Source organism: Acomys russatus, chromosome 2 (genome assembly GCF_903995435.1).
Source record: "Acomys russatus chromosome 2, mAcoRus1.1, whole genome shotgun sequence".
Lineage (NCBI taxonomy): Eukaryota > Metazoa > Chordata > Mammalia > Rodentia > Muridae > Acomys > Acomys russatus.
The window spans coordinates 70,527,999-70,541,166 of NC_067138.1; the positions used below are offsets into that span (position 1 = coordinate 70,527,999).

At 46.3% G+C, this 13,168-nt stretch overlaps 1 protein-coding gene across 1 annotated transcript in view; it reads left to right on the forward strand.

Annotated features, from left to right (window-relative positions):
- The first annotated feature begins 2,330 nt into the window (after positions 1–2,330).
- The window catches only part of LOC127204010 (regulator of G-protein signaling 3-like), a 77,151-nt gene continuing 66,313 nt past the window's right edge, over positions 2,331–13,168 (forward strand). The window contains exon 1 of the mRNA XM_051162968.1: positions 2,331–2,515. Coding sequence (XP_051018925.1) covers positions 2,437–2,515 — 79 coding nt within the window. The 5' untranslated portion in view covers positions 2,331–2,436. The remainder of the gene's footprint in view (positions 2,516–13,168) is intronic.

A 13,168-nucleotide genomic window follows, 5' to 3' on the forward strand; every position in this document is an offset into this window, starting at 1 on the left:
TGACTATCATAGTAGTCCAGGCACCTTTTATTATTATTTTTCAAAAGTACTTTGGTTATCGGGCAAGAAGTTATGTTACTCTGTTAGCCAGTATGAAAATGTCCCCCCAAAAGCCTTTTTAGCCACCCCCCCCCGCAGGGTTTCTCTGTATAGCCCTGACTGTCCTGGACTTGCTTTGTAACCTCTCCATTCTAAACTCAAATATTTCTTTCTTTCTTTCTTTTTCTTTTTTTCTTTTTTCTTTTTTTTTGTTTTTCAAGACAGGTTTTCTCTGTGCAACCTTGGCTGTTCTGGACTTACGTTGTAGACCAGGCTGGCCTCCAACTCACAGCAATCCACCTGCCTCTGCCTCCCGAGTGCTGGGATTAAAGGCGTGCACACACCACCACCCGGCACTCAAATATTTCTTATTCTTAAAAAGCCAGGCTATAACTAATATGTTCCCATGGATAGGGTATATGCAGTTGGTATATTGGAGTGTGTCTTATATACACATGTATGCTACATATGTGTGTTCTTGTGCATCAGGAGCACATATAATACGTGTGCTCACACATGTGGAGTATGCAGATTTGTATGAGGCAAGTGTGTTCAGGATGTATTGTTATGTTAGTTCTCCCTAGGACTGAGCACTCCTTGCAGGGGGCATAGCTAACCTCTGCTCTGCTCCTGCTTCCACAGATCTGTAGCACTTTGGAGCTCAGTTCCCTGTTTGCATCCACTGTTTGAAGCTGGAGTTGCCTGTTTTCTCTGGCCAGATGGAGTGGCCACACCAGGATACTTCCCCGTGCAGAAAAGACGCCTGCACCCAGACTTATCCACCTAGGAGGAAGATCAGACGTGCCCAAATGCAGGGTGCAGGTAAGTCGGTCTGCCGGTGGGTCAGGGCTAGGATGGCAGGCTGGTGTTGCTAAGGGTAGTAGTGTTCATGGCTCGGGATGGGACGGGATGGTGGAGAGTAAGGCAGAGCTTCGCAAAATACCAGCATTCAAATAACCTAGTCGTCTTTGTGGTGTGGGGCTCATCTACACTTGGCCGTGTATTTGCTAATCTCGGGTAGATTTATGCTCCACTCTCCCCACCCCACCCCTCTCCCCATAGCCAACTAAACTTAGGGCTTCTAATTTCTTGTCCTCATAAAGGCAGGTCTGCTGCCCATACTTGCTCTTGGCCACGGAGAGTGTGTGGAGTCCAGGGGGGAATAAAGGGTAATGGTCTTTGGGGGCAGACAGGCTTGAGTTCAAATTTCGGCTCTGCTTGTTTCTAGCTCTTCAAATCTTGGGCGAGCTGCCTTCCCTTTCTGCCTGACGTTCAGATTTATCCCTGGCAAATTGGAGCTAATACTTTTTCGACTTACTGTGACGTCTAGACATGTGTGTGAATTGCTCAGCTCTGCTCCTGGCACTACAGACACATTCTTGCATTCCTCTCATCTTGTTTTGAGCGGCTCACAGAGCCACAAATAATCCACTGGCAATGAAGTCAGGGGACCAGCAACAGACTCTGACACTTCCCATTTTTAGGTTTGCATGAGACCAACAGCTTTCTTTTCCCACAGTGGCAGTACGATTTGCAGAGCAGATGTCTTGGTGCGAAACCGCCCCCTCGAGGTGTCTCATGAATGTTTGCCGACAAATCCATGCAAGCGTTGACCTTTCTTCTATCTGCCTTTCCTGCGCCAGGTTGGGAAGATTGAAAGGCCCTACCCTGTACTGTGTCTGCAGATGGCGAGCCTTGCTCTTCTTCTGTCTGATGGCGCCAGGCTGCAGATGGGAAGGCCCGAGGCTGGACGGAGCAAGCTGCTCCTCTCTGGACCTGCGCCAGCTGCTCTCATGCAAAAAGAGGCTCGAAAGCCAGGCTGGTGCTGGGCGGCCTGTCTTATGTGCAGTTTCACGCTCCCATCCCCTCATGGGCCACTCCATAGGGCGGACATCTTTCGCTCTAGGTTGGTTTGGCGATTACAGGTCTGAGCTTCAAAGCCGGTTGCGAACTTAACTAATTGCAGCCTGGGGGAGCTGGGAGAGCAGGCCGGGCTTGCTCAAGTGGGCAAGTCGGTCGGCAGGGCCATAGTAGAATTGGTACTTGCAGCTTGAGGTGCGGCTGCTGGAGGTGGAGTTCCTGCGGGATCACCCAGGAAGGAGCTACCTCTCTGGTGGCTGGTGGCAGTCTTCCCTGTTCCAGGAGCCCACGCCTCCCCCGGATCTGGCCCGCGTCAGCTAGGTCAGGTGGAAATCTCCCCATTCAAACCAGCGCGGGCCAATCAGGGGCTGGCGCGCCCTGCCGTTCCAACGCGCTGTGTAGCTGGGCCCGGGATCCCGCCTACCCGGGAGACACTAGTGCGGTGGGGGGACGGCTGAGCCTGCTGCCTGGGTTACGTGCACCCACACAACCACCGCTTGGGACAGGCCCTCCTGTCCTGGTCGCAACAGGGACGCTATGGAGCATTCCTTGCACCGCGTCTCCCTTGGGAGCCGGCGCGCCCACCCGAACTTGTCCTTCTATCTCACCACCTTTGGTAAGTGCCTACGGGACAAGCTGCCAATAGACCGCTTTCTTGGCAATCCGAGTCTGAAAGAGACGCCGCCTCCCCCGCCCCCCCCCCCCCCCTCCGCCGTAGCAGGGAGGCTGCAAGAGCAGGTGCTCTTCACGTTTGTTTCGGACACCTTCTCTGCGTGCTTCCTCCAGGCTCCAGGCACAGCAAGTCAATGGACACCACCTGCTGCCCGCTGCCAGCTGCAGTTGGTTCTGCCTCACTTGGCTGCAATAATCATGGCCCAGTTCATCTTTCAGAGAGGTCTGCCTTGTAACCACGGAGCTCCCCATTAGCCAGCGCTCAGGTTAAATCAGGGTCTGGTTTACTGTGTCAGCTCTATCACCTGCTCCTTTTGGCTCAAGGACTAGATGGAAGGGTTAGCCCGGGCTTGCCTTCCTGAGGGTCCCCTTTCGGAGGCTGTAAATCAAACTTCTTCCCGTTGGATATCTAACCCACAGTCAGTGGGGGGTGGGGGTGGGAGCAGTCTCTAATCCAAGACAGACCTTAGGAGAGTTTCAGGGCTGAGGGTAACAGAAAGGGACAGTAGGCCCTATTAGCCCCAAATGCCAGCCGTACAGCAGCTGTCCCAAAAGCCTGTGCAAACTTGGCCTTGCACGCCTTCCCCAGATCACAGCCCTGCACAGCTCTTCTTCTCTGCCATGTCAGAAGGGACTTGTTCCTCCTCTGCAAAATGACAACAGCTGAGAGGAGGCTCTTTCTCTAGGCCTCGCTGGGCTTGAGACCTGGTGGCCGCTGCTGTTTTAACTTGCGTAAGCTTTCTTTATGGAGTTGGAGTGGTAACTGCAATAGAACCAGACTTCACTCAGATTTCAAAAGCAGAGCACACAAGGAATTAGCCCCTCAAGAAGGGTTCTTAGCTTCCTCATCCTCCAGCATATCCTCCAGCATAGCACATTTGACACTTCACAAGCTTGCAACCCTTTTTTGTCCCCAGGGGCAGAAGGAGTCATTATGGAAAAGCAGTGAGGGTGATTCCTAGACATGGGCTGCGGTCTGGCCGTGGCCTTCACTGGCCCTGTGCTGGGTGGTGGTGGGTGGTGGGGGGGATGAAAAGACACATTCACTCGACATGTGCTGGGGGGGGGGGGATGAAAAGACACATTCAACTCGACATGTGCTGGGGGGGGGGATGAAAAGACACATTCACACTCGACATGCGCTTGTTGAACACTGGCTAGGTGTACAACTTGTGCCCAGTGTGCCACCTGCATTGCTGCATTTAACGTCCCCAAACCTATTGATTCCAGTGGGACACAGGGTTCTCTGAGACAAGGGAGCAAGGGAGCTATCACCGTTTCCAGGTCCCAATTCAAAAGTTAATAAAGCTGTTTTAGTTTACACTGTTCTAGCTATCTTCACCTGCTCCTTCCTAACTTTAACAAAAGTTACGTCATTCCGTGTGTGCAGTTTTGTAAAGCAGCCTTTCCACCACTGGTGTAAAGGGAATATTTCTTTGCATCTCCTCTGTGTCCTTCTGTTCAACTAAACTCTCTTTCAGACTGGGGCAGGGGAGGGTCCAGCCCCAGCAGGGCATGGCTCCTCCAGCCTGTCCTAGCTTCCTGTTGGGAATGATGTCTATCAAATGGGCCCGTGGCTGTCACCTGAGTGTGCCGGAAACAGGCAGGAACTGGGGAGAAAGGGGAGCCGCCTGTTCTTTTTATGCAGTTTTCTTCTTGGATTAAAAAAAAAAAAGTAATCTGAATGCCTGAGAAATGTTTCCTGCAATACTTGTGTCTCCTGGGGTGCCATTTACCTTGGTGGCCTTATTCTTGGCTGCTACTTGTCATTGGGCACTGAATGCTCTTCGCTTGTGGGTCCGTAGCCATTCCTGTTAGTGCTTACCAAACCAGACCAGAGGCATTTCTGGACGTGTAGCTGTTGTGGTGGTAGTGGAGATTGGACCCAGGGCTCCAACACCAGGCAAATGTTCTACCCCATTGGGTTATGTTCCACCTCTGAAAGCACACAGGTTCCCAGGACCCTCTCCCAGAGGCTATGACTCAACAACTCTGAACGGACCCTGAGAATCTAACCTTTAAAGACTTCATCCTAGAGGTATTTTCAACTTGACCCAGACTTGGAAGCTATGGTTTCCAGGTCAGTTTTTGTAGCCAATGTGGGTACCATTTGATGCAAATACCTTTGCTTAAGTTTCTTAGTTCTTTGGCTTCTCCCCAACATACCAGGTGGCCCCTGGCCTTCCATAGTGGGCTTTACCTTGGAGGAAGCTGGTGACCCTGCTGCAAACGTTTAAAGGAGGTGGAGGCATCTCTGGGAAAACAAAACACTATTTCCATCAGCATTCCCTAGAGGAAGAATCTCTCTCTCTCTCTCTCTCTCTCTCTCTCTCTCTCTCTCTCTCTCTCTCACTCACACACAGAGTGTGGGGGGTAATGAGCACAACCTTGTTTATTCATTGACTCCCTCATTGCTTCTGAGAAACTTAGCTGACTTCAAGGGAAGGTATATACAAGCTGAAGCCAGAACCCAGCTATTCCTTCTTTAGTGTAATTTGGTGTAGTTTGAAGAAGTCATAGTCGGTGTTTGTGGTTGTACCTCCCAGGGTCATACGTCCTGTTTTGATTAGGGTATTTGTTAATACTTGGGTAAGAGCTCTGCTGAGATAGAACACATACGTGCACAGTTCACTCATTGGAAATGTACAACTTCATGGTTTTGAGCATGTATGTAGAGTTACTCAACGATTACTGTGATTGATTTTAGAATATTTTCATCACCCTCGAAACACTGTACCTTTTAGCTTACTTTTCCTAATCGTCAACCACAACCAATCACCACTATATTTTCTGCCTCAATACGTGTGCCTTGTTGAGGAGATTTTTATGTAAATGGAGCATATGTGCTCTTTTATAAATTACCCCTTTTACTTGTGCTTTCAAGGTTTACTCATGTTGTAGCACATAGCATTATTCCATTTAAAAATATTCTTTATGGGCCAGGCATGGTGGCACACACTTTTAATTCCAGCACTTGGGAGGCAGAGGCAGGCAGATTGCTGTGAGTTCGAGGCCAGCCAGGTCTACAAAGTGAGTCCAGGACAGCCAAGGCTAACACAGAAAGATCCTGTCTTGAAAAACCAAAAAAAAAAAAAAAAACATTTATTTATTGTGTGTGTTTTACACATGTGCCATAGCACAAGCGTGGAGGTCTGAGGAAACTTGTAGTTGGTTCCCTATTTCCTCACGTGTATCTTGGACGTGTAGCACTGGACCCCAGCACTGGAGGATGGGGGTGCAACCCAGAGGCAAGAAGACCACTGCCCTTGTTGGCTGCCAGCCTAGTTAAAAAAAAAAAAAAACTCAATAAAACTGGCATGTGTGGCATGTGTAGGTGTATTTTTTTTTTTTTTTTTTTGGTTTTTCGAGACAGGGTTTCTCTGTGTAGCCTTGGCCATCCTGGACTCACTTTGTAGACCAGGCTGGCCTTGAACTCACAGTGATCCGCCTACCTCTGCCTCCCGAGTACTGGGATTAAAGGCGTGTACCACCACGCCCGGCTATAGGTGTATTTTTTAAAAGCTATTTTATTTGGGTTTGCTATATCTTCCTCCCTTCCAACCCTTATTCCACCCCAATCTCTTCCAACTCTCTAACACTAGGTAGGAGAGAAAGAGGGGAAAAGGGACATAGACCTCTCTAGACTACTGCTGATTAGGGGTGTTGAGCTCCTTCGGGGCAAGTCAAATATTTATTATTTATTTATTTATTTTTGGTTTTATGAGACAGGGTTTCTTTGTGTATCCTTGACAGTTCTGGACTCACTTTGTAGACCAAACTGGCCTTGAACTCACATCAATCCGCCTGCCTCTGCCTCCTGAGTGCTGGGATTAAAGGTATGCGCCACCACACCTGGCTTGCAAGTCACATCTTTGTGTGCGCCACCACACCTGGCTTGCAAGTCACATCTTAATATTCAGGATATCTTCAACTTCTTTTTCTCATCAAACTGTGTCAGCAGCAGCCTTTCTTTGGAGATCCTCTGTCCTTCTCTGGGCTCTAGAATTTATACCCATATCCTCTCTCAAGAGTCCCCAGAATTCCAAATGCAAACTATCTGCAGCTAGCAAAAAACAAAAACAAAAACAAAAACAAAATAAAACAAAACAAAAAAACCACGCCCCTGTCAGAGCATGGGGCAAACCACAGTTAGCATCTGTGGACAATCTGAAGCAGCCCCACATCCCATACCTGAGACTCAAACAAAACCATAATCACGCAACATAACTAAGTTTTTAAAGAAACCAAAATTCTTACTGCAGGCATGGTCTGCACACCTTTAATCCCAGCACTTGGAAGGCAGAGACAGGCAGATTTCTGTGAGTTTGAGGCCAGCCTGGTCTACATAGCAAGTACTGGGATTGCCAGGACTATATATAGACACCCTGTCCTAAATAAACACAATACAACACAACAAAACAAAGAACCACTACAAAAATGGTAAGCTCCGGGTTCATAGAGAGTCTTTGTCTCAGGGAACAAGACAGGGAGTAATAAAAAAGTGCACCTTACATCCTTCTTTGTCCTCTGCATGTGCACACACACATATATACCACACACACATAGTTACAATAAACAAATAACGGCTTTTTTTTTTTTTAAAGGAAGCAACCATAGAAATGTTTTATTTCTGAACCTTCTGACTTGCTTCTTGGTCGGCTGTTCTGTTATCATCTACATAGCATACTGACTTGATTACTGAAGGTTTGTAGTAAGTTTTGAAATCCCAAAGTATAAATCCCTTACTTTTATTCTTCTTCAATATTATTTTGGTTGTCCTGGGTTAATTGAATTTCTATGTGAATTTTAGGTACAGTTATTTTTATATAGAAAAATCCAATTCACAAAAATGTTGGATACTTAGAGAAAATGTTGAAAGGATACCAAATTTTTAGCTTGCCCAATAAGCCGCATCACAGACCTGCCTGGGTTGTCTCTGAGCAAGTTCTTGCCCTCCCTGGGGCCTCTAGCATCCTGGAAATGGCAAGTGGTCAGGAGAGAACACAGGTTGCCTTTCCTCCAGGGTGTCTGGGCTGGGAGGTGATGAGCAGCCGTGCATGAGTTCTGAAGGCTAAAGGTAGTTATGGTCATGGGTGATACCACACATCTCTCTTTAGAACTGTCACTCTCATTGAGCCTGAGAGCTGACAGCTATGGGAACAGTCCCAAGGTAGGCTCAATCTAGAGGCATGCCAGAGCCTGGCTCGTCAGAGGGAAGCATGCTTCTGAGGGCAGAGAGGACCATGAGGGATGGCATACATTTGCTGGCCCGTTCTTTCTTTTTCCACGTTTATTGTGGTAGCGGTATTAACTAGGGCCATGCTCTCTTGCTTTTTTTTTTTTTTTTTTTTCCTTTCTTTGAAACCACAGAGAAAATGAATTCACTTTTGTTTTGAGAACGAAGCTGGGCACAGATGCCCATCAGCTGCTCCCTGTGTTGGGCAGAACAAGGTCAGGCTCTGAACTTGAGGCCTTTGACGTGTCCCTGCCAACTACCATCGGCCCTTGTTTCCAGCCCTGTTGCCCTGAGCCGGGCAGACTCATTAGACTTGGCTCAAGAAACCCATCCATTTCTCCAGAGCTCATAATTTGCTGGGCAGAGTCCTCAGCATTGATTTGTTTTACTGTCATTTGTAGTCCATCTGCTTGGGCGTATTGAGAAATTTCTCAATGTTTCTGTCTGTTGCTAGATCTTTGTTCTTTTTCAGTTCTTCTATGTATGTCCTTTTTCAGTCCTTTAAAAAAAACTATGGTGTGTGGCACACATGCATAGATATATCCCCATATTTATATATAATATATATGAACACACACACGCGCACACACACACACACACACTAGCTCAGGTAAGCACCTGGCTTTCACTTTGGTCCTCTCACATGGCCATCTTGTTGGCATACTGTTCTTGTGCACTGTGTACCGTTCACCCTTATTCGTTCAAATGCTGATTTCTCTACCCCACGCTCTGGTTTCAATCTGGACATTGAACTGTGATGTTTAGTCTAAATATCTCCTGTCTCAAGTTTGTGTAAACATGTCACCATTTGTTCTCTGCATTGCCAATAAAAACCAACTAGCCAATGCTGAGCAATAACAGAGAATAGGGTGGGACATCTGGTCCAGTGAGGGGAGGAGAAAGAGCAGGAAGAGGGGGAGGACCAGGAGGAATGAGTCAGACCTAGGAGATGAGTAAGAAGCAAACATAATGTGGGAAATCTAAGTGGGAGGAAACTATACTAACTTGGAGGATTAGGATGGAGTAATTGTTGCACGGTATTGCGCTATAGGCTTCTTAAATAGAGCCTAGTCTCTCTTTGTGGTTATTTGGGTATGTAACTGGTGAAGAAGTAACCGCTGATTTATTACAGTAATAATTAAATATTAAATAATAATTATTCAACACCAGCACATGTCTCTGATCCTATTTTTACTAAGATAAGATATTACTACGTTATATTTCTCAGGCAGGCCTCAAGTTTGAAATTCTCCTTCCTCTGCTTCTTGAGTACTGAGATTACAGGCAGGTGCCACTGAGCCCCCAGCTTTGGCAATGGTTTCATAGTTTATTCTGTGCTTTGGCCTGGACCATACTCTTCAGTTCTTTGCAGCTCATTGAGAGTTGCTTGCTGGCCCAGCAGACCATCGTGTATTACAAGACCATCGTGTGTCCTTGAAGAGAATCTTGTAGTTGGTGGGTGCAGCGTTTCCCTAGTGTGTCAGCGCTGGCCAGGCTTGCCCATCGTGCTGTCCCGGTAGTCTGCATCTTTGTTATTTTCTCTGTTTATTCTATCAGTTACTGAGCGAAGGATGCTGCACTCCTGCTGTGGTTATGGACTTGTCAATCTCTTGTCATCATCACTGTCGGCCTTTCCTTTGTATATTTTGAAGTTCTGTTAAGAATACACAGATTTATGGTTATTATTTTTCTGGAGAGTAGTACCTTTCATTATGTACTCTTCGGCTGTTGCAAGCCTTCTCTTTATTTCTAGTAGAGATACAGACCACATTTTCCGGACTGACATAGCTCCCCAGATCCAGCCTTTGCCTGGCCTGTCTTTTCCCATCCGTTGTCTTTCCGTACTGTGCCTTCCTCCTTTAGGTGTTCAGAGTTTGCTGCAAAGGGCAGGCATGGCGGTGCCATCTTTTCTCATCATTCAGGCCTTATAACAATGTCTTTTCTTTTGCCCATCAGGTGCCAGGGTCACTAGCAGCCCAGGCCAGCCTTTCATTTTACAGACAATGTCTCACTATGTTGCCCAAGTTGGGTGTCAATTGCTACACAGCCCAGGCTGAGCTTGAACTTACGACGACAGGTGCGTGTCTCGTGCCTGGCTCTTGGGGTCATCTTGATTCAGTGTTAGGAACTGAGACTATTTGAAACTGAACTGCTGTTCTTGGAGGATCTGTGTCTGGCTGTCGTTCACCCTGTTCCAAGGGAGCCTTGGGATCTCTTTAGGGTCCCAGTGCAGAAAGCAAAGGTTCAAAAGAACCTCATTTTTTAGTCAGGGATCCTGGTCTCCTCATCACCAGGATTCAGAGACACCCAAGTAGAAAAGCAACCTGGGAAAAATGCCAGGCTTCCACAGACCTGCATTCACTACCCTGCGTCCTGCCCTCTGCTGTGCATCTTGTTTCAGCTCTGAGAAGATGATTTTAAATATTTTTGCCTAGCTCTTCTGGATCTCCTTAGTGAGCCCCTTGGTGAGTCTGTCATCCCCAAGTCTGAAGTCCTGGTGGATGTTTTCTCATTCTTCTGACATATTAAAAACTTCCACATTTGTGTGTGTGTGTGTGTGTGTGTACATGTATGTACATCTACAGTGTGCATGAGGAGGCCAGCGGGTGACTTCTGGGAGTCAGTTCTCTTCTTCTACCATGTGGGTCTCACATGTCAGACTCGGGTCCTCAGTCTTGGCAGCAAATGCCTCACCCACTGAGCCATCTTTCTGGCCTTGTAGTGTACCATGTATGTGCTTGTGGAGGCCAGAGGAGGGCGTGGGGTCCCTTGGAATTGGAGTTACAGGAAGTGGTGAACTCCCTAAAGGTGGGTGCTGGGAACTGGACCTGGGAGCTCTGAAAGCAGTGAGCAGCCTCAGGGATTGTGCTGTCTCCACCCTCAAGGTGTTTTCTATATGTCTTTTTCCCCCTCCCTTCTTCCCTTGTCATTTCAGCGGGAGTGTCATCATATGCTGGGTATACAATGAATATACTGGACACTTTACATGTGAAGCGGAAATGTGTTACTATGACAATTCCTACTGTAGACTGATGGAAACTCATGCTTTGTTCACAGTTCCATGCTTTCTATCTGTGTTTTCTGCACTCAATTTGTTCTTCTGGAAAATGTTGTCTGATCACTTAAAAAAGTACCACTAATGTAAAACTTAAAAAACAAAAATTGTAAATCCTATTTTGTGACATAAAGTTGTACACACACACACACACACTGTATATATATGTATGTATATATAAGAGATATCATCATTTAGAATTACTACAGATAAAATGTTGTAGTGTAGGGGCAAGGAGATGGCTCAGCAGTTAAGAATACTGCTTTGAGAGGACCCCAGTTTAATTTCCAGCACCCACGTGGCAGCTCACAACTGTCTATAGCACCAGTTCCAGAGGATCTGGCCCCTGTGCATACACACATATGCAGACAACACACCAATGCACATAAAATAAAAATAAATAAATCTTTAAAAAGTTGCAGTATGAAACAGATAAGGATACTATAGTTTATTAAAAAAAAAGTTTGTAAGGTAGACATTTTCAGTTTAAAATTATATGACTTTTATATGATTAAAAATTATTATAACCTGGCCATGGAAGTGTAGAACTACACAGAGAAACCCTGTCTTAAGAAAAACAGAACAAACAAGTTTTAGTAAGATGAAAGGAAAAACATTACAAGACAGAATATCGTGAATTTCTACATACATTAGCAGTGTGTGCACATGAGCACAATGGAAAACCATTTGGTCTGCGGATGAAACATTGAACAAATGTGTTGATTGTCCTGGGGTTAGTGTGGACAACTCTGCATTCGAGTGTAACCAGGAATAGTTACAAATCAGGTTTTTTTTTGCATGTGTGTAGTGTGTGTGTACATGTGTGTACACACATATGTGGTGTGTGCATGTGTGTATACTTTGTGTACACAGATATGTGTGTACTGTGCATACACACATGTAGTGTGTACATGTGTGTGTGTACATGTGTGTGCATGTACATATGTGTAGGCCCAAATTTGACATTGGTTGTCTTCCTCAGGTGCTCTCTACTTAACTGAAGCAAATCTTTGGCCGGACTGAATGCTCACAGAATCTGGCTAGTCTAGTTAGCTAACATGCCAGGGGAAATTTTGTCTCTGCCTCCCAAGTGCTGGGATTACAGGCAGCTGCTCTGCCTGCTTGGCTTTTTATGTAGACTCTGGGACGCCAAACCTTATCCTTGGGCTTGGGCAATTTAGTGCTTTATCTGCAGAGCCATCTCTTCAGCCTCCCTATAAGCACTTAATTAAGAAAATCGGGAGCAGGGCACTCCTTAATCCCAGCACTCGGGAGGCAGAGGCAGGCAGCTCTTCATGAGTTCAAGGCCAGCCTGGTCTACAAAGTGAGTCTGGGACAGCCAGGGCTGTTACACAAAGAAATCCTGTCTTGAAAAGCTCCCCCCCACAAATGGAAATCAGACCTCAAATTACAAAGAGTCTTCCATTCTCAGTTTTAATAGTATTTCTTAATACTGTGTTTTGGATTTTTTCAATTCTTAAAACTGAAAAAATGACCTCAGAATTGAGATCAGACTTAATTGCCCTAATTGTGGAGGCAATTTATCCCAGTGTTTATTAGCTAAACTGGACAATTTCTATCTCACTGTGTGTGAGTCGGGAGTTTGGAAGTGGCTGAGAGGAATGGTTTTTCTCAGGGTTTTCTTGCAGGGCCCCAAGCCAAGATGTTAGCCAGGGACTCTGTTATCTGAAGGTATTGTGGGGCTGGAGGTCCCTCTCAAGAGAAGGCTTGTTCACGTGACTCCTGGCAGGCGGCCTCCTTCCCTGCTACCCATTGTTAGGAGGCTTCTGTCTTTCATCACTTTGTCCTCTTCAGAGGGCCATTTGAGTTTGCACAGGCCACAGGCAGCTGGCTTCCTCCTGAGCAAGCCAATGTGAAAGTGAGAAAGAACCCCAGAGAAGGGCAGAGAACCAATTTAAAATGGACACAAGATTTTCTGGTAGTTTGAAAAAGTTTTACTATTTTATTATTATCGTGTATAAAGTGTGTATGTGTGTGTGTGTGTGTGTGTGTGTGTGTGTGTGTGTGTGTGTGAGAGAGAGAGAGAGAGAGAGAGAGAGAGAGAGAGAGAGAGAGAGAGAGAGAGAGAATGAATTTATGTCTGCCATGGTGCAGGTATAGAGGTCTAAGGACTATTTTCCGCTGTCACTGTGGGTTCTGGGCATTGAACTCAGGTTGTCAGTCTTGCTTGGCAAGTGCTTTTACTCACTGAACCATGCTGGTGGCCATCTGGCAGGCATAGTTATTATTTATTTATTTACTTACTTGTATGTTTTTTTCTAAAATGTTTTTATTTTTATAATCAC